Source organism: Pleurodeles waltl, chromosome 10 (genome assembly GCF_031143425.1).
Source record: "Pleurodeles waltl isolate 20211129_DDA chromosome 10, aPleWal1.hap1.20221129, whole genome shotgun sequence".
NCBI lineage: Eukaryota > Metazoa > Chordata > Amphibia > Caudata > Salamandridae > Pleurodeles > Pleurodeles waltl.
In genome coordinates, this window is record NC_090449.1 from 586,560,742 (window position 1) to 586,585,933 (window position 25,192).

Consider the following 25,192-nt stretch of genomic DNA (forward strand, 5'->3'; position numbering starts at 1 on the left):
GTTTTAACATGTTTACAAAAAGTGTCAATGGACAAGGGAAAAGAGATTTGTACGTTAGGGAGGCGAGGCTGAATTTTGCTCTCTGCGTACAGAAAGTTGCATGAAAAATGTTTACAGTTACAGAAAGACCACGAGCAACTGGAGAAGGAGTTAGTAGAAGCCCGAAATTCCTCTACCATGTTAGCATGTCAAAATAAATTGTTATGTGATAAGCTTGAAATGTACCAGCTGGTTGCAGAGAGGGTACAGCAGTTAGTGTCGCTCAATATAAACACAAAAGACGAAGAAGGAAAGTTAATAAAAAGAAGGTACATTTAGCTATCTCTCAGGCAGGGTTAGCCTTTGACCCTGAATTTTGAGATGCAAACATCTGGGACACGTCTGATTTTTCGGATGAGTCCGGGGGTGATAATTGTCAAGATGTTAGTCAGGAAAAGACAGAGCGTAGGAATGTTGTCCGTGCGCAGCCAATATATCGATGAAAGTTACAGCATAGCACAGCTAACCCTGGAGGGGTGATGCTGGATGCTCTGGAGGACTACACACAGGAAGAACTAAGTGATGTGATAGACAGATTTCGACAGAGGTGAGGGGAAACATTGCTTACGTGGATGGTGCAAGTGCATGATATTGGGGCTCAGGGGGTCCAATTAGATCACGGCGACACCCTGAGGCTTTATATCTTAAGTACGGACCCAGTTATCCAAAATTAGTTTAGAACTTATTCAGGGAATGGTCCCATGACCAATCTGTTGGAGTCAGCGGCACACGGGTGGGGTCAGAAGTATCTGACAGAGTCAGACTGGCCACTGAATGATAAACCTTGGTATACTTTGAGAGATGCAGTACAGAGATTGAAGGAGGAAGGGATGAACACAGCTATCTTTCTGGGTAATGCTCATAATTGTATGAATGGAATTTTAAATGTGTCTGTGCGAAACCGGCTGATTAGGTCCGCTCCTCCTGCATACAAGCATGTCATCATGACTCTGTTGATTAATCAGACTGGTAACCCACTGTCTCAGGTGGTAAAAGCCATGCGTGAGTTAAGTGATTTAGGCGAGTGGCATAAGCCAGAGAGGAATTCACAGTCTGAGAATTGTACTGATAACAACAGGGTGTCAAGGCGGGACATGTTTCTGGCCTTGCTGAAAGATGGGGTAGCCAGGGATGACACTGATGGGATAACCACCAAGGATATGTGGGAGATGTACCGCAAACGCGGTTTGGATAAAAGGAGGGAAGCAGGAAAGGGAACGAGAAAGATAACAAACAGGTGAACCAGTGAAAGGCAGGATGGGAGGAGCGCGAGGATGGAGAGGGAGAGAGAGAGAGAGAGCCCCGCAGCAGAGAGAGATCCCTAGATGAGGGAGATTGGGAGTAGGAGCATAGGGGCTCAGAGGGAACCCACAGGTCCCAAGAGAACTCGAGGCAGAGAGTGGGAGAGGGAGCTAGTAAGCTCAGAGAGATTGCGAGGCAGAGACAGGGAGGAGGAGCTCCCTGAGAATTACCGTAGACTGTATCCAGATCTGACTTCAGCAGACTCCGATGTGCGCAGAGTGAAAATAGACTAGGAAATAGGTCAAACTCCGGTGCAGGGATGGGCTCTCAAAGATAACAGACCATATGTTAAAGTAGACATTTTTGGGAAACGTGGAAATATTCAGAAAGTTCGAGCCCTTGTTGACACCGGAGCGGAGGCCTCTTTAATTCATGGAAACCCAAGAAAATTCAAGGGACAGTACTTCACCATTACGGGATTGGGCGGAAAACCCCCCAGAACAGTGCAGATAGTGGTTCCCATGAAAATAGGGGCACTCCCAAAGAGAAAATACACTGTCTTGATCGTGCCCATTCCCTAGTACATTATTGGGATTGACATTTTGAAAGGGATGACCCTACATTTAGAAGATGGATGTTACCAATTTGGTTCCAAGAGATTTATATCAATAGCCGACGCGAGGGTGGGGCTGTTGAAGATTCCTCCGGTAACACTTCCTCAAGCCAGCAAGGTGATTCAAATGAAACAGTACAGAATACCGGGAGGGCATGAAGAGATTAGCCAGACCATACATGACTTACTGGAGGCCGGGGTGGTAATTCCCATCACCACTGCGTGGAATAATGCCCTCTGGCCCGTTCGCAAAAGTGATAACAGTTGGAGGATTTGCATTGATTATCGCCAGTTGAATAAATATACCCCTCCTCTGACTGCGGCGGTCCCAGACACCATTACCTTGATTGAAAACATACAGAAACACAGTGGGACTTGGTATGCGATAATTGACATTGCCAATGCGTTTTCCATGATACCAATAGCCCCTGAGAGCCAGCCCCAGCTGGAATTCCAGTGGGCAGGGCGCCAGTACACCTTTTGTAGGTTGCCCATGGGTATTAGCCCCACTATCAGTCACCGGCTGGTGGCAGAGCATTTGGATGAAGTACCAGTGGTTCCCGGAGTGCAAATTTCCCACTACATAGATGACGTGATGATGCAGGGAGAGACAAAAGAACAGGTGCAGATTCAGCTAGACAGGGTGGTGGAACATTTGCAGAATAAAGGGTGGGAGATTAACCCCGAGAAAGTGCAGGGACCGTCTCAGAGCGTGAAATTTTTGGGCATTCAGTGGAATCAGGGACACAGAGAAGTGTTGCCAAAAGTGAAACAAAAGGTTAAGGAATTTGCAGTGCTGCAAAATCGAAAGGAAGCCCAGTGTTTTATTGGACTATTTCGGTACTGGAGACAACACATACCCCATTTGTCTCAGATTTTGGCCCCACTGTACAAAGTTACACGAAAGAAGAATGCGTTTGAATGGGGAGAGCAGGAGCAGCGTGCGTTTGAATTAGCGAAAAACCCATTCAGCGTGCTTTGGATTTGTGGCCGATTTGGGAGGGAGACATCGAGCTGAATGTGACAGTCCAGGGGTAGCATGCTAATTGGAGTTTATGGCAAAAACACGGAAGAAAGAGAGTGCCCCTGGAATTTTGGACAAAGAAGTTACCCGAGGCAGGAGAGCTGTACACTCCCTTTGAGAAGCAGCTGCTGGTTTGCTATTGGGCTCTGGTTGATACCGAACAAATGACATTGGGACATAATGTGATTTTAAGACCTGAAATCCCCATCATGCAGTGGGTGATGAGTTCTCCTAAGACTAACAGAATTGGGCATGCGCAAGAAGCCAGCATTATAAAATGGAAATGGTATGTCCAGGACAGGGCACGAGTGGGTCCAAAAAGAACCGCTGTTTTGCATGAGCAGGTAGCGCAGGCTCCCGTGAAGAATTCAGAAATGCTGCACGATGTACCTCCGGTTTGTGAATCTCCGGTAGGATGGGGCCAGCCGTTCACAGACTTATCTGCAGATGACAAAAAACATGTGTGGTTCAGAGATGGCTCAGCAAAATATGTGGCAGCGAAAAAGCACTGGAAAGCAGTGCTCTATAATCCTGTTACAAAGAAGCTTTTAACAACTACAGGACAGGGAAGAAGTAGTCAGTTTGCAGAGCTTTACGCTGTGTATCAAGCTTTGAAACAAGAGCTACCCTGAAAATGTCACATTTATACAGATTCCTGGTCTACCGCCAGTGGGTTAGCTACTTGCCTTCCCACGTGGCATGCACATCAGTACAAAATCCATACCAGGGAGGTATGGGGGAAGGAGTTATGGCAGGAGATCTGGGAAATGTTACCTCAAAGCACCATGACTGTCTATCATGTGGACGCTCACTGTCCGACTGATTCATTAGACCAATGGTTCAATTGTCTTGCAGACGATCAAGCCAAGATTCAAGAGTCTGAAGTGGAGGTGCAGAATTCTGATTTGGTGGGAATGGCTAAATGGGCACACCAGAAATGTGGACATCTTGGAGAAAAAGCTACTCACAGGTGGGCAGAGATTAGAGGGATGCATCTTCCCCTAGATTTAATTAAAACAGCAATCATTGATTGTCACATTTGTCAGTGTACACAGCACAGACCGGCCCCCCAGTGGCGAGGGGCTGGCTAGGCAGAGGTAAATTGCCAGGACAGATATGGCAGATTGACTACATTGGACCAATGTCAATGAGCAGAGGATGTCAGTAGGCCTGCACAGTGGTGGATACTTACTCTGGTTATCTCATAGCCTTTCCCTGCAAGCGCGCAACTCAGCAGAGCACCCTGAAAACATTCAATCAATCAAAAAAAATTGTATAGCGCGCTACTCACCCGTGAGGGTCTCAAGGTGCTGGAGAAGGGGGAATCGGGGGGGCAGGGATGGTTACTGGTCGAACAACCATGTCTTGAGGGTCTTTCTGAAAACCAGGAGGTCTTTGGTTTTGCGAAGGTCGATGGGGAGGGAGTTCCAGGTTTTGGGAGCAAGGTAGGAGAAAGACCTGCCTCCTGTGGTGGTGCGTTGGATGCGGGGGACTGTGGCTAGGGCGAGGTCGGCTGATCGGAGGTTGCGTGTGGAAATTAACTCTTTCGTTGAGGTAGGTTGGGCCGGTGTTGTGGAGGGATTTGTGTGCATGGATGAGGATCTTGAATGTGATTCTCTTGTCTATGGGGAGCCAGTGAAGGGATTTGAGGTGTGGTGAGATTCGTTCGTGGCGGAGGAGGCCCAGGACGAGGCGTGCGGCTGTGTTCTGGATTCTCTGGAGTTTGCGTTTGAGTTTGAGTGTGGTGCCGGCGTAGAGGGCGCTACCGTAGTCCAGTCTGCTGCTGATGAGTGTGTGGGTGACTGTCTTTCTGGTTTCTGGGGGAATCCATTTGAAGGAATTTTTTTTTAGAGTGCAGAGTGTGTGGAAGCAGGAGGAGGTTAGAGCATTGATTTGCTGTGTCATGGAGAGGGAGTCGTCAAGGATGATGCTGAGGTTGCGTGCGTGGTTTGCGGGGGTGGGTGTGGGGCCTAGGGCGGTGGGCCACCAGGAGTCGTCCCATGTGGTTTTGTTGGGGCAGAAGATGATGATCTCGGTTTTGTTTGAGTTGAGCTTGAGGGGGTTAGTGCTCATCCAGTTGGCGGTGTCAAGGAGAGTGGCGTGTAGGTTGGTTTTGGCGGTGGTGGGGTTGCGGGTGAGGATGAGATGGGTGTCATCTGCATAGGAGAGGATAGTGATTCCGTGTGTTCGGAGGATGTTGGCTAGGGGGGATCATGTAGATGTTGAAGAGTGTGTGGCTGAGGGAGGACCCTTGGGTGACTCCGCAGGTGATCTTGGTAGTGTTGGAGTGGAAGGGTGGAAGGCAGACTCTCTGGGTCCGGTCCGTGAGGAAGGAGGTGAGCCAGTCTAAGGCTTTGTGGCAAATTCCTATGTTGTGGAGGCGTGTGCGGAGAGTGTGGTGGCAGACGGTGTCAAAGGCTGCAAAGAGGTCTAGGTGGATGAGTGCAACGGTCTCGCCTTTGTCGACTTTGGTCCTGATGTCGTCAGTGCATGTGAAAACATTAGATCTGTTGATTCTGTACTATGGAGTGCGTCTCAAAATTCAGAGTGATAACGCCAGCCACTTCAAGGGCAGACTAGTGCAGAACTATTGTGCACAACATTGAGTGGATTTTTCACATACCTTACTACCCACAAGCAGCAGGACTGATAGAGAGAATGAATGGGTTGTTGAAGGAACAATTGCGCAAAACTGTCTGATGGGACACTGAAGGGGTGGAGGGATAATTTGTACGATGCTTTGCAAATGTTGAACAACCGAACCCTTACGAATGCCGAGACACCTCTCATGAGAATGCTCACGCCTGCTTTACAGATCAATCCATTTACAGCAAGCAATACCATCGTGTATTGGGAAACAGCTCCAGGACCTTTGGCCCCATATCGGGCTACACCAGAATAAGCATAGAGACATCACTCTGATTGAAACAGGGGTTGGAATTCAGATTTCCCCTGAGCATTATGGTCTAATCGCCCCTCGATCTGGGCTCGCCCTGAGAGGCATCCAAATTTTAGGAGGCATGATAGATGCAGACTACCAGGGCGAGTTGAAAGTCATTCTCTTGAACAGTGGTGACAAAGACCTAGTGGTGCAACCCGGTGATCGCGTTGCCCAGATTGTCATCATGCCGGTTTATGGAGGTGTTGTCAAGAAGGGGAGTGCCCCAGCCCTTCTCACTGTAAGAGGCAAAGGATGGTTTGGATCTACTGACAAGAACCCAGGGGCCAAAGTGTGGATTGAATCCCCAAATAACACTCCTCTACCGCTGATGTCATTGCCACTGGACCAGATAATGTCCTGGTAGTTATGCGACCTGGTCAAGACAAATGGGAACATGTTCCTGCTGACAAATGCTATTTGCGAGAATGATAATACGTGTTTTGTCTTTTGTTCTTTTCTGATCATCCTATGGGGTGCCTGTGCGATGAGTGTGGTGTATGGAGCCCTTTCGGGAGGCTCCACCGGGGAGCGGGAGGGGCTCATAGCCCAAAGATTCAATCGTCAGCCGCAGATGCCAACGCTATTGCATCAACCGAACAATGTTTGGATTCATCTGCCGCAGGAAGTGCTGAATGTATCTCACTTCTGTATGAGTTACATGCGAAGCGTTCAAGATCTGATTACCACTTGTCTAGTGGCGGTGCCCACTCCTGCTGCGGTATTATTGCACATCTTTAACAATACAAACCAGGATGGAATGGTGGATGTGAGTGACGTTCGCTCCTTTCTGTCACTCTATGAGTACTGCCGTCATTGCCCGGAGGTGGGCAGTCGGTTGTGGAGGAACATGACATCCATACTCACGTTTAACATCTCAAATGGAGATGTGTGCTATTCATTGACCTGTCATCCTATAAAAATAGGTAAATGTGCTCAGCTTAAACTGGAGAAAAGAAACAAAAACTTAACTGCTGCACAACAGACATTCTGCCACTCACGAAATGACATGACCTGTTTGAATGTAAATAATTAAATGTTCTGCCAGAATGTGGTGCCTGCTGTCAGCCACATTCGAAACATTAAGTTGCCTAAAGGTTGGCTCTTTTCATGTGGTAACATCTCTTTTACCTATATCCCAGCCAATCTAACCGGAGGGCCTTGTGCCTGGACACGCTTAGGCTTTCTCATGATTCCTATGGATACAGCTCTACACCCTCGCTATGTCAGAGACACTATTCAATTGCCTGCAGACTGTGATTCTGAAATATCATTGCTTTCCAAAACAGAATATGTCAGTTTAGCTGGTTCTATCGTAGGGGTGCCAGGGCTCGCAGTGTATGATACGAGAGTTATTAATAAACTTGCATGTTTGTCAAGTGAAGATGGTGGAGAATGCCAACAGGTGCTCGCACATCTGCAAAAGTATAACAGCCCTAGGATCAGAGAATAGTCATATAAGTGAACCATGTAGTAGTGGGTGCCAGGCTAGCCAAAACACCTGCCACCACAGGTGTTGGAGGGCCACTCACTAAGAAGTGGGTGGTTGCCTATATAATGCAAAAAGAGTGGCCAGGGCACACTAGTGTTGTAAATCCAGAAAATGTTCAAGAATTGTTAGATGTCCGGTCCGATAGAAATTTATTATAGATGCAAGTAGGTAGTAGAAGTCTCAATCACAGAGATTGCGTAGTACAGAGTATCAAAGTATCCAGAACAGCCAGATGGTAACAAATGAGCAGAGTTACAATACAGTAATTAGATGTAACAATAAGTCCATGCAGCAAAAAACAGCCAACACGTGTTTCGTCTTCAAGACTTTGTCAAGGCTTAAGATGTACAAGACGTATATGTGAGTACGGTTGGAGCATACACGTGACATACTGATTACTCCCGACGCGACCGGCACGTTTATTCTGTTCACGAACCTTGAGGCTTATCATGGCCAATGTTCATTTTGTTAATACCATTTGACCTTACCTGGAGATACATGGCAGACCCCGGTTCGAGGAGTGAAATGTTTGTCACTCGCTAAGATGGAGTCTCATAAAAACTAAGTGAGTTTACTAAGCTTGCTTCCTCTCAATCTTTTTCATTTGTTTCCTGCATTGCCATCCTCTGGATATTTTGCTGTGATTACTCCTCCTGTCAGATACTGTGTTTAGGTTCTTGATTCCTCCTACTTCGCACTCACATTTTAAAACTAGCCCATGCATGTTCATTTCAGCTCCACTGTTTAGGAATAATAATGCAATTCTTAAAATCCTCATTTTTCAGGATGTCATCCAATACTTATAATGTTTAGTCGAAAATCCAGGGAGGCGGAAAGATGGCAGCAGGAGATGCACTTACCATTGCTATCCCCATTACAACTAAAAGGCTTAAAGAGTGAAATTAAGGTATAGAAATCAAGGGCATCAATTAAGGATCTTGAGTTACGTAAGGTATCAGACCTAATGGTTTACAATTTGAGATATACAGACAGTTAAAGGAGGATTTAATTCTGCGCCTGACACTCATGTTTGTGACATAAGGGAGAACTAGGGAGTAAACCACAGAGTGGGGAATAGGAGGCATTGGCAGATGGGGCACAGTGGCTGGTATGGGAGTCTTTTGTCGTTTGGGAGAAGCAAGGCATGGAAGAATGGCCACTGGGGGTGAGAGTCTGAATGGGAATTATGTGCATCCCTAGAATCCACCTATGATGCCTAGGCCATGTTATCCCCTTAGGGGACGTGTCCAGGCTAGTGGCTATGATCAAAGGATTGTTGGAATCTGGAGGGTCAGTCTGGCGGGATAACAAACTTTTCCAGTCCTGGCTATTGGGCAGCAGCATAGACCCCTCACATCCTCTTGATGAAATGCAGTTGCCTTGGATTTTACCAATTTCCTGCAGTTGCCTCAGATTTTACCTATTTCCTAGGCTTCTAAACATGGGAGTGTAAGGAGCTTCCATCTCATTATAATAGATTGTTCAACCAGGCGAAGGATGAGATTCAAACAATGGGTTGCAGTCTTGTCTTTCCAAGAACTTTTAAGAATACCCATGCTTATGACTACCTCAAGACCCTGCAGTACCACTTCCCTAAAGGACGGATCTGTGGGCAGACCCATAACACATGCCGCTGTCTTGCAGCTGGGGCACCATACCTAGTGCATGTCATCTAACTCTGCTCTTGATACCTAATATTGGCAACTGTAACTTTTCGACCACTGACCATTTACACAGTTAAAGTGGCCAATACCTTTGAACAAGTTACCTGGGCCTGTCTCTGGAAGGTGGTACAGAGGCTCGAGTCTGGGAAAATATAACTGTGGCAGTTAAATACTGCTATTCCAACCCCACTGTAAAGGTGGTAAATCAAGATTTTACCTGAGAGTTAAGTATAGAATGTAACAAAATACCTGATTGCCCCATCTTCCCAAACATTTGATCTCTACATTGAGTATTCAGTTTACAAGCTCAAAAGAGATGAGGTGATGCAACTGCTTATTTTTATTAGCTATTTAAAAAGCTTGCTCTGTACACAGATGACCTGGGGTGCACATATCGATGTGGAGACTGATCTACCTTAGCGTGAGAGCATTAATAGAATTTGGATATGTGTTAGGTTATAAATTAAATTCCAACGAATCTCAGACGATGGTGTAGAGTAGTGATATCATGTTGTACTATGTTTAGTAAAACATTGGCAACGTAGACTAGCAGTAATCTCTCAGCTGTCAAGCCTCATTTAGGGACACTTATCGAGAATAACAGAATAGGTTAAATCCAATTTGAAGTAATGGGTTAGGGTCATGTTTGAAATCATTACTTTGCATATTGTAATGAAATACAAATAGAAATTCCAGTTATATATTTTTGTAAAGGATTAAAAAGACATTTTGGCTTTGAAGAAGCTGTGCAGATAACTGATGAAGGTGGGCAATTAAAATAACCTTCAATTATGGTATTGGGCCTCCCATACTAAATGAAATTGAGCACCTCTGAAATTAAGCTAAAAAGTTGGGTGTTATTGAGATCTGATATGAAAGTAATTCTTCCTTGACTAGGGGTTCAGGGTCCCTTACACATTATTAAAAATGCCCTCAACCACTAAACAATGGTATGCTTCATCATAGGGATGCTACAACACTCTGGTGCAGACCAACACTTCAGAGTGGAGAAAAAGGGTAGGTAGTGAGGGTAAAGGCAATGGTTTTCAAAGGGATCCTCTGTGCAGCTTATCTAAAACTGTCTAAGGGGATGCTCATCTACACTTTTTATAGGTCCCCCTTGGCAGGATTAGTACCTAAATATGGGGTGAACTCAAGGCTATTACCCTGTCCTCCACTCTGCTCATCAACATGTTTCAGCCCCCTTGCTGTCCTATCTCAGGTCACAGGATGCTTGATCCCCTCTTATTAGCCCCTCTCTTCATCCTTTAAGTACTTCAGAGGTAGGCCACAGAACCCCCTGGCCCATGTGATTCACTGTGATGCTCAGCTGCAGGAATGGAGATGTAGTGAAACAATGGAGGACAGGATTGCCCTATCTGTGAACACAATCCTTCGTTTCCTGACAAACCCCTTGTGTCAGCCCCTCACATATTAGCTATCTTGCACCTTTTTGAGGATTCCTCGGGGCTTCGGGTGAACCACAGTAAATCACTTCTGGATCCTGTACTAGGGAACATTGCAGTTTTGGGCTGGCAATCTGATATTCTGGTCTGTCGCCTCACCTTTAAGTATCTAGGAGTTCCTATATCAATTGGACCAGTACCAAGACTCTCCCAGCTACCTGGTCGTCCATGACCCTTAATGTTCTGAGACCGAAAACTCTTATAAAATATGATGACACTTCCATGCTTTTATATGCCCTGCAAAATGTTTCTCTCCATATCCCCAATGCCTGGTGAACTGAGGTTACTTTGGAGAGGTCAACCACCACACATCACCCTTGCCAAGTGTTGTCACTCTGTACATGATGGTGATATAACAGCAGAGGATATCTGCTTATATAACTGGGTGTCTAATTTCCTGATAATCAATGATCATCAATTATTGGGTGACCGGAAGTTGGAAGGACCCGGCATATCAACTCAAACTAACCTGTCTTGGTTTCGGTGGGGCGGATGCACTATTTTTATGGTAGGGCTATGCCTCTACGCATTCCTTAACTAACTAGAATGATTTGTATTCTATAGCACGTCAATAGATTTCTTGGCTGGGACAGGAAAATGACCCAGCAGACCCCTCTGTAGAAAGGACGCTGGATGGACCACACAGCATGGCTGGAGGGCTGTTGGCAGTGGGGCCTGATTGAGGTTACAGTGTGGGAAACATTTGGACGGGTACTCACATGTGCACCTTTGCAGACATGCAAAGCCACTTCCAGCTTTCTCATACCCAATTTCATAGGTATCTGCAATTGAGACGTGTTACAAGACACATATGACAGGCTTACCTGAATATAGCTCTTTGGAGGCAAGACTCTTGATGGGCAGCTTGGGCGGGGGGGTGGCTCCTAGCTCTCTTGATCCTTGGTTTCCAATGCCCCTGAGATGATGAGCCAGCTCCAATGGCAATGGGAGAATTGGTGAGTGTTGGAAATGGCCTTTCTACAGGGTTAGCCCCAGACTATTTGCCTTCCTCCTTCTCTTTTTCTGACCTAATTGTTGCTGACTTTAGGACACTTTACCACAGCTAATCAGTGCTTAATTGCATATGCGCTCTCCTTAAAACATGGTGACATTGGCTCATACCCAATTGGGCTATCTAATTTACTTATAAGTCCTTAGTAGAGTGCACTATATGTGCCCAGGGCCTGTAGATTAAATGCTACTAGTGGGCCTGCAGCACTAATTGTGCCACCCACTTAAGTAGTCCCTTAACCTTGTCTCAGGCCTGCCATTGCAAGGCCTGTGTGTGCAGTTTCACTGCCAATTCGACATGGCATTTAAAAGTACTTGCCAAGCCTAAAACTCCCCTTTTTCTACATATAAGTCACCCCTAGGGTGTGCCCTATGTAACCCCTAGGGCAGGGTGCTGTGTAGGTAAAAGGCAGGACATGTACCTGTGTAGTTCGTTTTTACACTACTGTGAGACCTGCTCCCTTCATAGGCTAACATGGGCTGCCCTCATACATTGTTCGAGTGGTAGCTGCTGATCTGAAAGGAGTAGGAAGGTCATATTTAGTATGGCCAGAATGATAATACAAAATCCTGCTGACTGGTGAAGTTGGATTTATTATTACTATTTTAGAAATGCCACTTTTCGAAAGTGAGCATTTCTCTGCACTTAAATCTTTCTGTGCCTTACAATCCACGTCTGGCTGGGTTTAATTGACAGCTCCTTGTACATTCACTCAGACACACCCCAAACACAGGATACTCAGCCTCACTTGCATACATCTGCATTTTGAATGGGTCTTCCTGGGCTGGGAGGGTAGAGGGCCTGCTCTCACACAAAGGACTGCCACACCCCCTCCTGGGACCCTGGCAGACAGGATTGAACTGAAAGGGGACCTGGTGCACTTCTAAGGCACTCTTTGAAGTCTCCCCCACTTCAAAGGCACATTTGGCTATAAATACAGGGCCTCTGCCCTGCCAACTCAGACACTTCCTGGAGAAGATACCTAAACCAGAACCTGCACCCTGAAAAGAAGAACTGTCTGGCTGCCCAAAGGACTTTCCTGACTTCTTTCTGAGGAGGACTGCTGCCTTGCTGTTGCCCTGCTGTCTTGCTGCTCTCTTGCTGTGCTGCAGAAGTGCTCTCCAAGGGCTTGGATAGAGCTTGCCTCCTGTTCCCTGAAGTCTCAGGACCAAAAAGACTTCTCTCCTGCAGCTGATATCCCCGAGCAGCGAAAATTCAACGCACCGCCTGCCAAGAACGATGCACCACCTGCTCGCAGTGAAAAATTCACCGCACACCGAGACTGAAACAACTCAGCCCCGACTTCGCTACAGAAGAACGATGCAGCGCCAGCGACCAGAATTTTGACGCTCGGCCCTACTGGATCGACGCAAGCTGACTCAGAACGACGACGCCTGACTTCCTGAGAGGAATCAATGCAGCGCCTGCCGTGCGGAAGAAAATTCCTTGCATCGCCTACCGGAATCGACGCAGCCCCTGTGACTTCGCTCCACAAGCCCAGGATTCCATGCATCGGTCCAGGGGCATCTAAAAATCCCACAACCCAAAGAGGATTCAAGTCTGCACGCCGGAAATCAACGCAACGTCTTCCCCATGTGGAAAATAACGACGCAAGTCTGTGTGCGACGGGGCGAAACCGACGCACACTCACTGTTTTCCACACACCTCCTCCTCTGCGCTCCCTTGCGAGGATTTTTCAATGCACACCAGGTACTTTGCCCTGCAAGAGACACTTGTTGTTAAGACACTTTTTATTACTTTTAAAGTAATATTTTAACTCTAAGGCACTTGATATCACTTTCAGTGATATCCCCACATTTGTGTATTTCATCTTTAATCGTTTTGACCAGCATTTATCCAGATACTTATTATATATTTTTCTAAACACTGTGTGGTGTATTTTGGTGGTGTTATATTGTAGTACTGTATGATTTATTGCACAAATACCTTACACATTGCCTTCTAAGTTAAGCCTGACTGCTCAGTGCCAAGCTACCAGAGGGTGGACACAGGATAATTAGGATTGTGTGTGACTTACCCTGACTAGAGTGAGGGTCCTTGTTTGGACAGGGGGTACCCTGACTGCCAACCAAAGACCCCATTTCTAACAGTGAGCTAGACGACATGGAGTGGCGAATCCAATTTGTGGCTACTAGGGAGCTTGTTATCTCTGCACAGCTCAGGCTAGTTCAGCTACATAATTTATATCTCACGTATGTGACTCCGCAGAGGCTTAGACACTCTTGTCTACGCCCGACCCTCATTGCTCATGATGCTCTTCTCCTGAGGCAGATTTTTTCCACATGGTGTGGTGTTGTCCACCAATCTTCCGGTACTGTCTTCAAATAGGTAGAACGCTCTCTAGGGTCTAAGATAGACCGGTCATGCTGACACCAAAATTGGCTCTTGTGGGGCTATTGGATGAATGTGGGAGGGTGCGCAGGGCGTCTGAATGATGGTCAGCATAGCAACATTAGTGGCTGAAAGGGACATCGCGAGACACTAGAAGTTGCCCCAGGCACCTCAACTGGCACTGCGGAGATCCAACATGGTCTTGTATGCTGAACAAAGGTAACTAATTTATCTTCCCAAAGGCTGTTGTCAGACATTTTCTAGGGTTTGGGGTAATTGGTGGTACTAGTATTGCTTTTCTTCGACACCAGAGACTGCATCCGCAAATGTTCTGGCTCCTTTGTAACTTTGGGGGACTGGGGGAGGTGGGATGGTAACAACTGATTGGAAAGCAATTATTTTCTTTTTGTTGTGTGCCAACTCAATTTCAAATCAATAAAATTGGTATATTTTAAAAAATGGAAGAAGAAATCACCACCTCCTATGCAGGCATAGGAATGATCCGTGTTTAGAACTGCATTATTAAAACAATTTACAATGCCTGGAAATCAAAAAGATAATGTATTCATGTATTAGGTGGTGTGAACATGTCTACCTGGGACCATCTGTTGAATAAAAGCCAGCTTGCGAACTTTGCAGAACCTTAATGGCTCAAGTGCATTTTGCATTGACTGGGATGGCTCTCCTTGGCGGAATCGTGACAGAAGTAATGAAATGCATAAACATTAATTTGGGAAATATTTATTATAAATATGAATTTACACTTGCTCTTAGCAAAAGTAAATCTGCAACAGTTTTCACGGTGGGAAACTACCAGCAAACGTTTTGTAAGTACCCACAATCCATTGGAGCATATAGGCTTTCTCCAATTTTTTGCTGGTGCATTCACCCTCGAACCTTCATGACAGGCCTTTGAGATATTTACTCACACATGAAATACAAGTGTTAGTAAATTCCTTTACAAATGCAAATTCACATTTTGCTACTAACAACAAAGAAGTGCACTAAGTGATGCTAATCTCATGTCTATGTTTTGGGTCTATATTGTGCATGCTCTTGTAAAAGTCACAAGGAAAGGTTCATACAGGTGCAACGCTCACACTCGCTGGACGAAAACTGTACAGTCTCACCCAGTTGCTCCTTCATATGGTCAGGTAAAGCGAAGGTCTACATGCATCAGAACCACAAGAATTAACAAGCCTGTCCTATGTTCAGGGACATCAGGTAACAGAGACGATTGAACTAGTTATTCCACATAGGGTACCACCAATTAGCTCTATTTCATAACAGTAACAAGAGAAGACATATTTCCCATCCTCAAATGAATCAGATCAGAAATGTGGTAATTGGCTACTTCATTTTAAAAGATGGCAGGGATGCTTATCAAAAATGGCCACTCTACTGCTGGACAAATTAAATCACAAATGATGTTCCCCATTGTACTCGTTGATCTGCTCATCCCCAAGTACTGCCCATCCCAGCCTAAAGATTCATTGGATGTAGAGGCAGGTGATTTTCTCAGGGACTAGTTTTAATTCCCTTTTCTTACGAAAGATCCAAAAACCCAAATGTTGAGGTAACTGGACCTCCAGAAGCAGCGCAACACACACCACCCGAGTGTTCTCTCCTAATGGTAAGTATATAAATAAATAACACGCTGCCACGTTGCAGAAATGGTAGTGGAATGCGCTTTACACTGTAGCCTGAAATCAGTATGGATAAAGTCTACCTGGATCACACTTAATAGTGCAGAGAGATTCCCAAAGTATAACCCTATGTAAGAACAGCACATAGGATAACTCTGGCTCTTACAAGTAATAGTAACTACACAATATTATTACAACCATACAAAAATGTAATAAACAGGAAATTACTGTGCACTTCTACATAGTATGTATCAATGAACTTCACTAACTAGTATCGTTTTGCACCATTACATGGAAGCCAATAGGAAGAGGCGCATAGTTCTAAGATTACTGTTGCAAAACATGCCAATGAATCGTTTTCACTGCAACTTAAAGAAAAAGCATTTGCAATGCAATCGGTCTCGCATTTGCAAGAGTTAGAGCTATTGGCATTGTAAATGACAATGTCTTTCACCCATGTGTTTTGGTTTGGAGTGGATGCACATGGATTGGAATTGTATGTGTTGAATTGTGGCTCTTGGATTTGCTTGTCAATGCTGAAAAGAAGCAACTGGTCTTGAAGCTTGGAAAGGGCCCATGAAAGCAGAGTGTATTTGTTAGATACGTGTGAATTATTAAAGGGCATAGGTTCTGACCTGGCATCTCATGCTGCCAAGGCTGATAAAAAGGAGCTCCCTTTAGGTTGCTATTCATAGTAGTGCAAGCAACGAGAGTGAGAGAGGAGTGGGTAGGACAGTCCCTGGTGCCACGACATAGAATGGGCAAGTAGTAAGAAACACGTGGGCAAGCTACAGCAACACTGGGGGCAACCGGCAACCATGACAGTAGCAAGCAGCAGCAAAAAAGGAGGCAACGGACAAAAAAAACACTGTTGAAGTGGTCCATTTTGTTTGTACAAAGGAACTGCGTTTTCTATATTTTTATGAAGTCCTTTTTACAAAAACAGTCAACAGTGAAAGAATATAGGTGGTCATTTTGACCTCGGCGGTCTTTTTCCAAGACCGCTGAGGGACTGCCGTGCGGAAGACCGCCAGTGGTGGCGGTTTGCCGCTCGGCCTATTATGACCGTTGGCAGCTCTCCGTCCTTATACGGACGGAGAGCCACCAACAGCCATACTGGTGGGCGGCGGGGAAGTGGAGGTTGCTCCACCGCCATGCCAACAGAACCCCGCCCAGAGAATCACGTCCTGTGATTCAGTGTGGCGGTGTTCTGTTGGCAGTGTGGTGTGGGCGGAGCAGCCCCCATGGCTCCCGTCCCCTCCCGGAGGATCGTCGGACCAGTTAAGTCGATTGTCCGTGAGGAGAGGGGGGTGGGGGGGTTGTGTGCATGCGTGGGGGGGTGTGGGGGTGTATGTAGAGGGTGTGTGTGAGTGCGTGTATGCTTGCAGGGGTGTTGTGTGTATGGGAATGAGTGCATGTATGTCTGTAGTTATGTCTCAATGGATGTGTGCATGTATGTTTGAATGTGGATGTGCGTGTCTGACTGTGTGTGGATGTTTGCATGTATGTCGGTGTGTGTGTGTGTGTGTGTGTTGGTGGTGCCTGCGTGCGTGTTGTGTGTGTATGAGATGTTGGGGGTCGTGGTGGGGAGGGGGTCCTGCCACCTTTGGGGGGTGGCAGGGGTGGTCGGGGGGTAGGGGAGGGAGTCGGGTGGGGGTGGGGGGGCCCCTATCAGTGCCAGGGAAGGAATTCACTGGCACTGATAGTGCTTACCGCCATGACCGCCATGACCGCCATGACCGCCATGGATTTCATGGCGGTTTCAAACCGCATGAAATCCATGGCGGTAAGCCGGGTCAAAATACCGGTGGCAGTATGGTGACGGCCGCCGGGCTGGAGACCCTGGTCTCCAGCCCGGCAGGCGGAACGGAGAACCGTCGGATGACCATGGCAGTAACCGCCATGGTCATAATACAAAAATAAAGACCTCCAGCCTGTTGGCGGTCTTACCGCCGCTTCTCCGCCTTCCGCCAGGGTCATAATGACCCCCATAATGTGGAAAGTAATAAAGCGGGTGTAATGTACAAACCAGTGAATTAATTTGTGAAGCTTTACAGTAAAGAACACATACATTTTAGTTTCTTTAAAAGTATGTTAATTACACTGACGAGAATATAAACACATCTGAGGCATTACAAGCAGTTTGTGTGCTTAAGATAGCGGTATTTGATCTTTTAAGCCATGTGATTAGGGACAACGAGTCTGCGAGTGGTAGGTGATGGTTGAATAGTTTATAGGACACTGTGAAAGTAGGACTTGAGTCTTTGCAGTAGTGCTGGGATCTGTCTGTGTGTCTCTAAGAAGACACGCCATGCCTGTGTCAGGGCACCTCACACTGAGCCATCTCCGTACTCAAGCCACTTCCCCATCCTGCTCACGTTTATGTTTGATAAATCGGTATACTTAAGTTGAAAAACAGCATGTCAACTCTCGTCATTGTCAGTGTGCGGGTGAGGCTGGGCTCAGAAGGGGCTGCTGTGATCCACGGCAACGTTGGTCCGACCGTTAGACATGCAGTGGGGAAGTAAAAAAAAAAAAAAACAACACCAACGTCACCAAATCACGACATTAAGGGCATACAAAGAATTGACATCATGTTATTCTGGAAAGATGCAATTTTACAATTTACATTTATAATCACATGTGATTTATCTGTCAGTCTAGGCCTGCCGGAACTGAATGCAAAGCACATGCAGAGGTCTTCAAACTTTTTTTTGGTCATCATAAAAAAAAATCACATGATTGAAAGCGTATGATGGTAATCTATGTTGCTACGTCAGGCACCAAACTGCATTACAGCTCTGTATACAGAATTCTGACCTGGGAGCCACTGACTACATTGAGCATTCCTGTGAAATGGTTTTAGAACCCAGATGAGTGTCAGGTAGTCCTTGACCCCAGGGTATGAGCCAGAGCACCCTGTCCTGACCACAAGCCCTGCTGCCACTTTCCCAGACAGAAAAGAAATTCCAAAAGTGGCTGGCCGTGGACAGCAGCAATTTCAGAAACATTAATGTGCCTCAATGGGTTTTCACCAGAGTCTGACCCTTTAAAGCAACACTTGGACCCTAAAGTAACAAGTGAGAGGATGTGACGTAACATATGGAGGTGTCAACTGTGGAACGGGTTCGAGTCTCTGCGTCTGCTCTCCCCGTGCCTACAAAAAATAAGCCAGTTTGAAGAAACAGAATTAATAAACAACGGTAAAACCAAAAATTACAAGTGCCTTACAAATGCCAATCCCAACCATTTCAAGCCGTTAAGTGGACGCATATCAGGTGAACGTTTATAGGAACAAAAGCCCAAGTGAGGAGAGAGCGGAAAGAAACACAGAAAACGAACTGCGTATGTGAACAAACACGAAAGGCAGGAAACAAAACAAAATAGTCCATCCAAACATCATGAAAACATGTGAGGCGTAAGTAAACTGTACTTGGCCGGTGCTCCTCAGCCAAGTACAGGAAGTGATGTATCGGCTGCCAAACCACTTCGAAGACAGCACAACAAGAGCAACACTGCCTTCAACCTATTGGAAGTGGCAGGCAGCGGCAGGTGGGACAAAAATGCCTGTATCCCTAACAGGTCTTCCATACAGCGCATGCGCGTTGTCAAGGCTTTACATAAAAACAAATGGTGAGCAGGTAACAGAAGACTGTTTTTGCGCATTCTCCTTTGCCCTGCACAGATGTTCCCCACTTCCGAGAAATAACTAACAATTATATAAAGAAGCAGTTCTTGCAAAGGATTATTTTACAGTTGCGACATGTTTAGTTATTTTCCTAATACATTGCATGAGGTGTGGTCAGTTGCAGTACCGAATGAATACCGTAAACCAGTGGATTTTATTTGTTCTGCTTTTCATATTTGTGAAAAATATTTTTAAAAAGTCTAATAAAACCATCCAAAACTGTACCTGGCACACATTGTGATGTTCAAAGAGAGACAAGAAACCGATGTCACTCCGAAGATCAATTCCTTTCAACAGAGTAATATTGCCATTCCCAGAATCGAGCTCCACTACATCGTTGAACACATTAGACACAGCTTTACCGGTCAGCAAAAGGTTCACAAGTTCCTGTTTACATGGAAAGTAGTTGATAATGTTAAAATGCTGCCAGCTATTAAAGAAAGCGGGAAAAAAACTTCTGACAACTTTGGCTTGAATGTTTTGGAAGTGCACACATTTTTTCAGTGACTTATAGTGATACAAATCAAGGGACCTATTCACAAATATAAATATACAAATATATATTTACTCGTGTATATTTCTTACTACACCTGGGTGCAACTCTACACTTGTTTGATATTCACCATTTCTGAGCGTAGAGTTACGTCTAGGTGTTGTCTTGCACATCTCTAACTCTGCAAAAATAGGTGGGGGGGAGCACCATAGAACAGAATTTATAAGCTGTAAAGTTACTACTAGTAGGTTTTCATAACTAGGTGGAGGCCTCCACTACAGTGGCGGAGAGTTGAGGGAATAACCAAAGACTGTAATATTCTTTTTAAAAAATATTAAAAATATTATGATGTATAATATAAATATACATTAATTTAAAATATTTATTGTGTAGATCTAATAAAATAACATGGTACAGCACATTAACATATCAAGTAAAATGTGTACTAAATAATTATTTAAAGTATATTAATTGAACTTTTAGATCATTTATAAACATTTTTTTTTAAATCCACTTTCACTAACATTTTTATTTTTAACATGTAGTCAATTGCGTTAAACGTTGGTTGCATTAATTGAAATTGCTTTTAACTTTTTAATAAAAGTTTAAAAGTTGATTTTTTAATGAACTTTACTAATACTTTTTAAAATAATATAAACAAGGTATATTCGTTTAAACACATAAAAAGACAATATCAATGTCAAAATAATGTAACCTATTTAGTTTTAGCTCCAATGGGGTGTTATTTTATTTCCCTGCTGCCATTGTTTTATATGGGAGAGGGTTGATGTACCTGTGGTTGGCCATGCACATTGCCTGACTAACTCCAAGCCTAGGCAGGGGTTCTTTTGAGCTTGTATTATATGTTTAGTGGTGTACTAACTCTATAAGTGTAATTTGTGAGTAGCAATGGTCTTACTGTTTTGTGATTGCATGTTTCTCTTAGCATGTCTCTCCTTAAACCCTTCATTAAATTTCCATAAAATTCTCACATTTAGTAGCATTTCCCATTTCCAACTATCCGTCCTGGTCTCTCCAACATTTACTGCAAAAAAAAAGCATGGCTACATATTCAGAGATCTCTGCCACCTTGTTGGAGACCTCTGCATAGAAAAGATGGAAGCGGGGGATTCTGACAGTAGGTTGTGATTTGCATTTTGTGGTACATGATTAGTATTACTGTAGTGCAACTTTAAGTACAACAAAGTGCAGGTTGTAAATAGGCCCAAAGCTTTTTCTAATGTCACAAATTTAACAGCTGAAATTTCACAATGGGCTACATGTAAAAAAGTACAATACATTTGGGTATTTACTCACATTTTAAGACAAGTCAAATAGTACTGTCATCATATAATTACTCTGAGCATGATGGACAAAAAGCACCCCTGACAAGCCAAGCACTGCCGGAGCAGCTAGATCCTTTTTCCAATAGCCAGTGCAAGTGTTTTCAAAGTGATGTGCATCAGCAATCCTTTTTGGGGGATCAGGGCCTAATTTTCATAATCTTACTTTAACACAGAGCAAGAGAGAGACAACAGAAGAAAAAGAAGAAAGGGCTAGGGAAAGATAGAAAAACATTGACAAAAGGAGGAAGGAGAGTATGGAGTGGTGGAAGAAAGAGGCCAGAGGTGGAATGAAGACAAGGCAGCTTTGATGCTAGGCAACCCTGGCTAACCCTTGAATCAGACAGGTTGATAGAATAAACATATTTGGCCATTTAGCCTTTGAGAACTTAAATAACATGCTGTATGGAAATCCATTATAAATAAATGACACAAGTTGCAGCCAGCTTAGGGAAGGAGGTTGTGTGGATGCTTTTATGAAGGAGATCATTTCAGATGGGAGAGGAAGAAGGGCTGTTAATATTTTAGCAGGAAATGTGTAGATATGGGCCGTGCCATGAGCGAACCACGGGTGATGCTGGCAGCTGGAATTATTTGGTGGTATGCTATTCTCCAAGAGTAAGGTGAAAGACACTTTCTGAGACTTATGACGATTGGACTGTGAGAGAAAAGCTACATGTTGGATCAGAAGGACGTGGGAAAAGTTGAACTCTAGAGAGTTGGAAGAGCCAAGCTTTAGAAACCTTGGAATGGGAAAGGAACTAGTAGTACATTTCCAGCCATATCTTCCTGAATATTTCCAAACTGTCCCTAAGCCGCAAGGGTTGGGGGTACAATGCAGACAGGTTTGTGGATATCTGAACTAGTCTGTTGGAGATTTCTGAGTCTCATTATGGCATTCTGGACTTTGGTGGAGATGCGGACCTTTGGTCCTTTTTAGTGCGGAAGGGCAACTCAGGTCAATCTAGATTTGTGCCAAGCTTTTTCAAGCCAATAGTAGGTCTGTTGCTATTTTGTGAGGCTGAGTTGGAACTAGAAGGAGTAATACTTTTGAGTTGCGGAGTAAGTAGTAGACACTATATGCTTCCTTTATGAGTACTTCATTGCTTGCTAAGTAATTCATTAAGCATGGTGAATGTGAAGTCATAGGGAGTAGAAAAACCCTCAGAGAAGTGTTTGGCATTGGGTTTTCTTGGGTTGGTCTCCTTCATGCACACTGGGGAAACTAATATCAAAAAGAAGAAAATTGAGTGATCTGCTCATGTCACAATCAAAGAATTACTGTGGTTGGCAGCATACTCTCCAACACAAAGGCCAGACAGTAGAGCTTAGTGTATGGAATATCAAAGCATAGGGGATAAAGGAGAACGGAGCCTCTAAATTCTGAAGCAGGGTAGGTTCTGTGAAACCATAACAGAAACTGAAATCACCCCAAACTAAGATTTGGCCAGTAGTTACGATCAACATGTAAGAGAAGGGGATAAGAAATGTGTGATGTGCTTTGGGGCAGAAGCACAGGAGGGATTCGAGGTGGAGGAGAAGAACAGAGAAATTTAGACAGCCATGCTTTGTAGCTGAGGTGAAGAATAGATGTTTAGTACAGTAGTGACTCTGATAGCGACTGTTTAAATGATGGCAGCACCTATTGGAAAGCCTGGCTGGTAGACTGGGTCTACTGGTGGGTGTGGCTTAGAAGATTGGGAAAATAAATTTGACCAAGAAAGTGGTAGATGAAGGCTCCTATTGCACTTTCAGGTGGTGGACTAGATATTTGTGGTTGCAAAGACTGGAGGAAGACATGGGATGGAGAGTTAACAATTGAGTGGGGACATGCATTTGATTACACTGTACAAACACATCTACAAATGCAGTGTGTCAGTAGTGAAGATATGCATACAGCAAAGCAATACAGTAATCAATTAGCAAGGCATAGGAACGATTTTCATTTTCAGATGATGACACCATAATATGCCATCATGAACACTCTTAGAATGTTTTTCCTGGTTTTGAGAGTTAGATACATTACAGTGCCATGGATGACTGTGGTTTTGTTAAGGGTAAATCATAGATAATAAGAATGTTCCGGGAACCAGCCTGGGTTCACTTTTGGAGAGGGCTATTTTGTACAAAGTGCCTCAGGTCAGTCACTGCTGAATGTCTTAAAGACAAACAGAGCAAACAAATGGGTCTGTGCACTTCACCGGAATCCGGTCACTATTCCATAACTCTATGCAATCCATGTGTTAATGTCCAAAATGGGTCCATGTGACTAGGCTCTCATTTTTTTCAGGAGTAGATTAGATCTGTGCATCAAATCCAGTCTGATCTCTTGAGGGAGAGCAGAGCTAAAATGTATTTACAGGTAAATACGAGCAAACAAAGCATGCACATACAAGTAATGAGAACTATGACTAGTAAGACCACAACAGTCATCAGACAAGCACAATATGGCATTATGCTAGAGCCATCAGTATTTTAATAAAATATATCTCAAACCAGGTATACTCACCTGTGTACAGTACCCATGGGCTCCAATCAAACTATTAGTTGGTACATCAAAATCTGCACGTACCCTGTAAACAAAGGAATCACAAGTTTTAGACTCCTTCTGGGTCCATGTAGCAGTCCAAGTATTGAACGGCTGTATTAGATTTTTTGGAGATTTGTGAAATCATGTATGAACCTAGGCATGACCATGATGGACTCAATAACAAACAAATGTTACAAAGGAAATCTTTCATGCAGCTCCCACAACAGCTGTTTCTTATACCACTGGCAGTCTAGAATTGACTAACATCAACAATTAAAATCTGTCTTTGAGATTAATAGGTGGCAGACATCCTTTAAATGTTTATGTGGTCAATAACCTTGGTGATTGGCTACCAGAAATAGATGGTACAAAGCTATATGTATTTACTGAATGCATAAAAGAAGACAACTAAGGTACCTACAACTGAAATACTCACTAGGTAAAACAATGAATGGCTCAAATATGCAGCCAATGAATGTGACAACTCCCTTATTTTAATTTTACCATGCTTTGCTTTAGTGAAAATAAAAAGTACTTCTAGGAGAAGTGAAACCTCTATCATGTTCAACAAATACCCACTTATGGCTGCTCTTGCAGACATATCCTGTCTAATATTCAATAGATGTATCAGCAACAGTGCATAGGTTCCTCATATAAGACATATCACTTGTCACCTATTTAACAAGCTCTCATTTGATCAAGTCTACACCTTAGAAACGATCCTAAAGCAGCAATTACCCGCCAGTGAAAGATCTAACTTATTGGCTAACTAATATTGATATGACAGGGATATGAAGTTGCAAGTCCAACAGAAAAGCCTTTTCAGTGTGGAAGATTTTTATATTGTATTCTGGGGAGCGATGCCACAACCCCAACTCGGGGTGGAACCTGCCTCGGTTGCCATATTGGATGACTTATTTGAGGTGAGCAACTGATCCAGGGCACACCACTCTCCGGTGAAAAGAAACTGATAATAAAGGGGGAGTGCTAACTAATCCAATAATATATCTCAAATGTGGGTGCATTCTCATAATGGACCTTCATTTGTGATGTGTTACAAGCATATCTATATGCATGTATGTCTTTGGTATTTGTATACAGAACTGATCCAAAATGCAGCACAGCACCATGTAGGGTCAAAGGCACAGTATTTAATCAATGAGTGCAGTGCAAGCTGGGCTCTGAGAGTGGAGGTGGACTATTACTTCGTTGTGGTGTGACAAGCTCTAATAAGAGTGAAACACATGTGGTTGGGGCTAGTCTTATTCATTCTAGGTTGGCTTTGATGGTATATGACCAGTCCAAAACTGTAATGCCGCTTTTAGAGCTGTAAAAGGATTTTGTCTTTTTTCAGATCAGCATGGATGGAACTAGCTAATCCAATGTTTAAAGACTTTGCTGCGAAAATGACAAATTAATTTGTCACTTTTCTAGCTCAGAATGAATAGCACTATGCTAATCCTATGAATAAAAACTCTGTGAAAAAAAACAGACATTTGAGGTGAGCAGTTTTAGCGTGTTGGTGGTGTTTGGAGTGTTTCATATAAAGTATCTGCTCTCCACCTTAACCATGGGAACCACCCGGTGTTCCCTAGTTGCTTTTTTTCATACTTTATGCAACACTCTATGCCTGAAAAGGTATTGCTTTGA

The 25,192-nt window shown here is 44.3% G+C and overlaps 1 protein-coding gene across 2 annotated transcripts in view; it reads right to left on the reverse strand.

Moving 5' to 3' along the window:
* The window catches only part of MINDY4 (MINDY lysine 48 deubiquitinase 4), a 680,820-nt gene that overhangs the window by 99,272 nt on the left and 556,356 nt on the right, over positions 1–25,192 (reverse strand). For both annotated transcript variants that reach the window (XM_069211042.1, XM_069211041.1), the window contains exons 14-15: positions 23,522–23,585; positions 19,402–19,563 (exon numbers count right to left, since the gene is read on the reverse strand). In XM_069211042.1, coding sequence (XP_069067143.1) covers positions 19,402–19,563; positions 23,522–23,585 — 226 coding nt within the window. The remainder of the gene's footprint in view (positions 1–19,401; positions 19,564–23,521; positions 23,586–25,192) is intronic.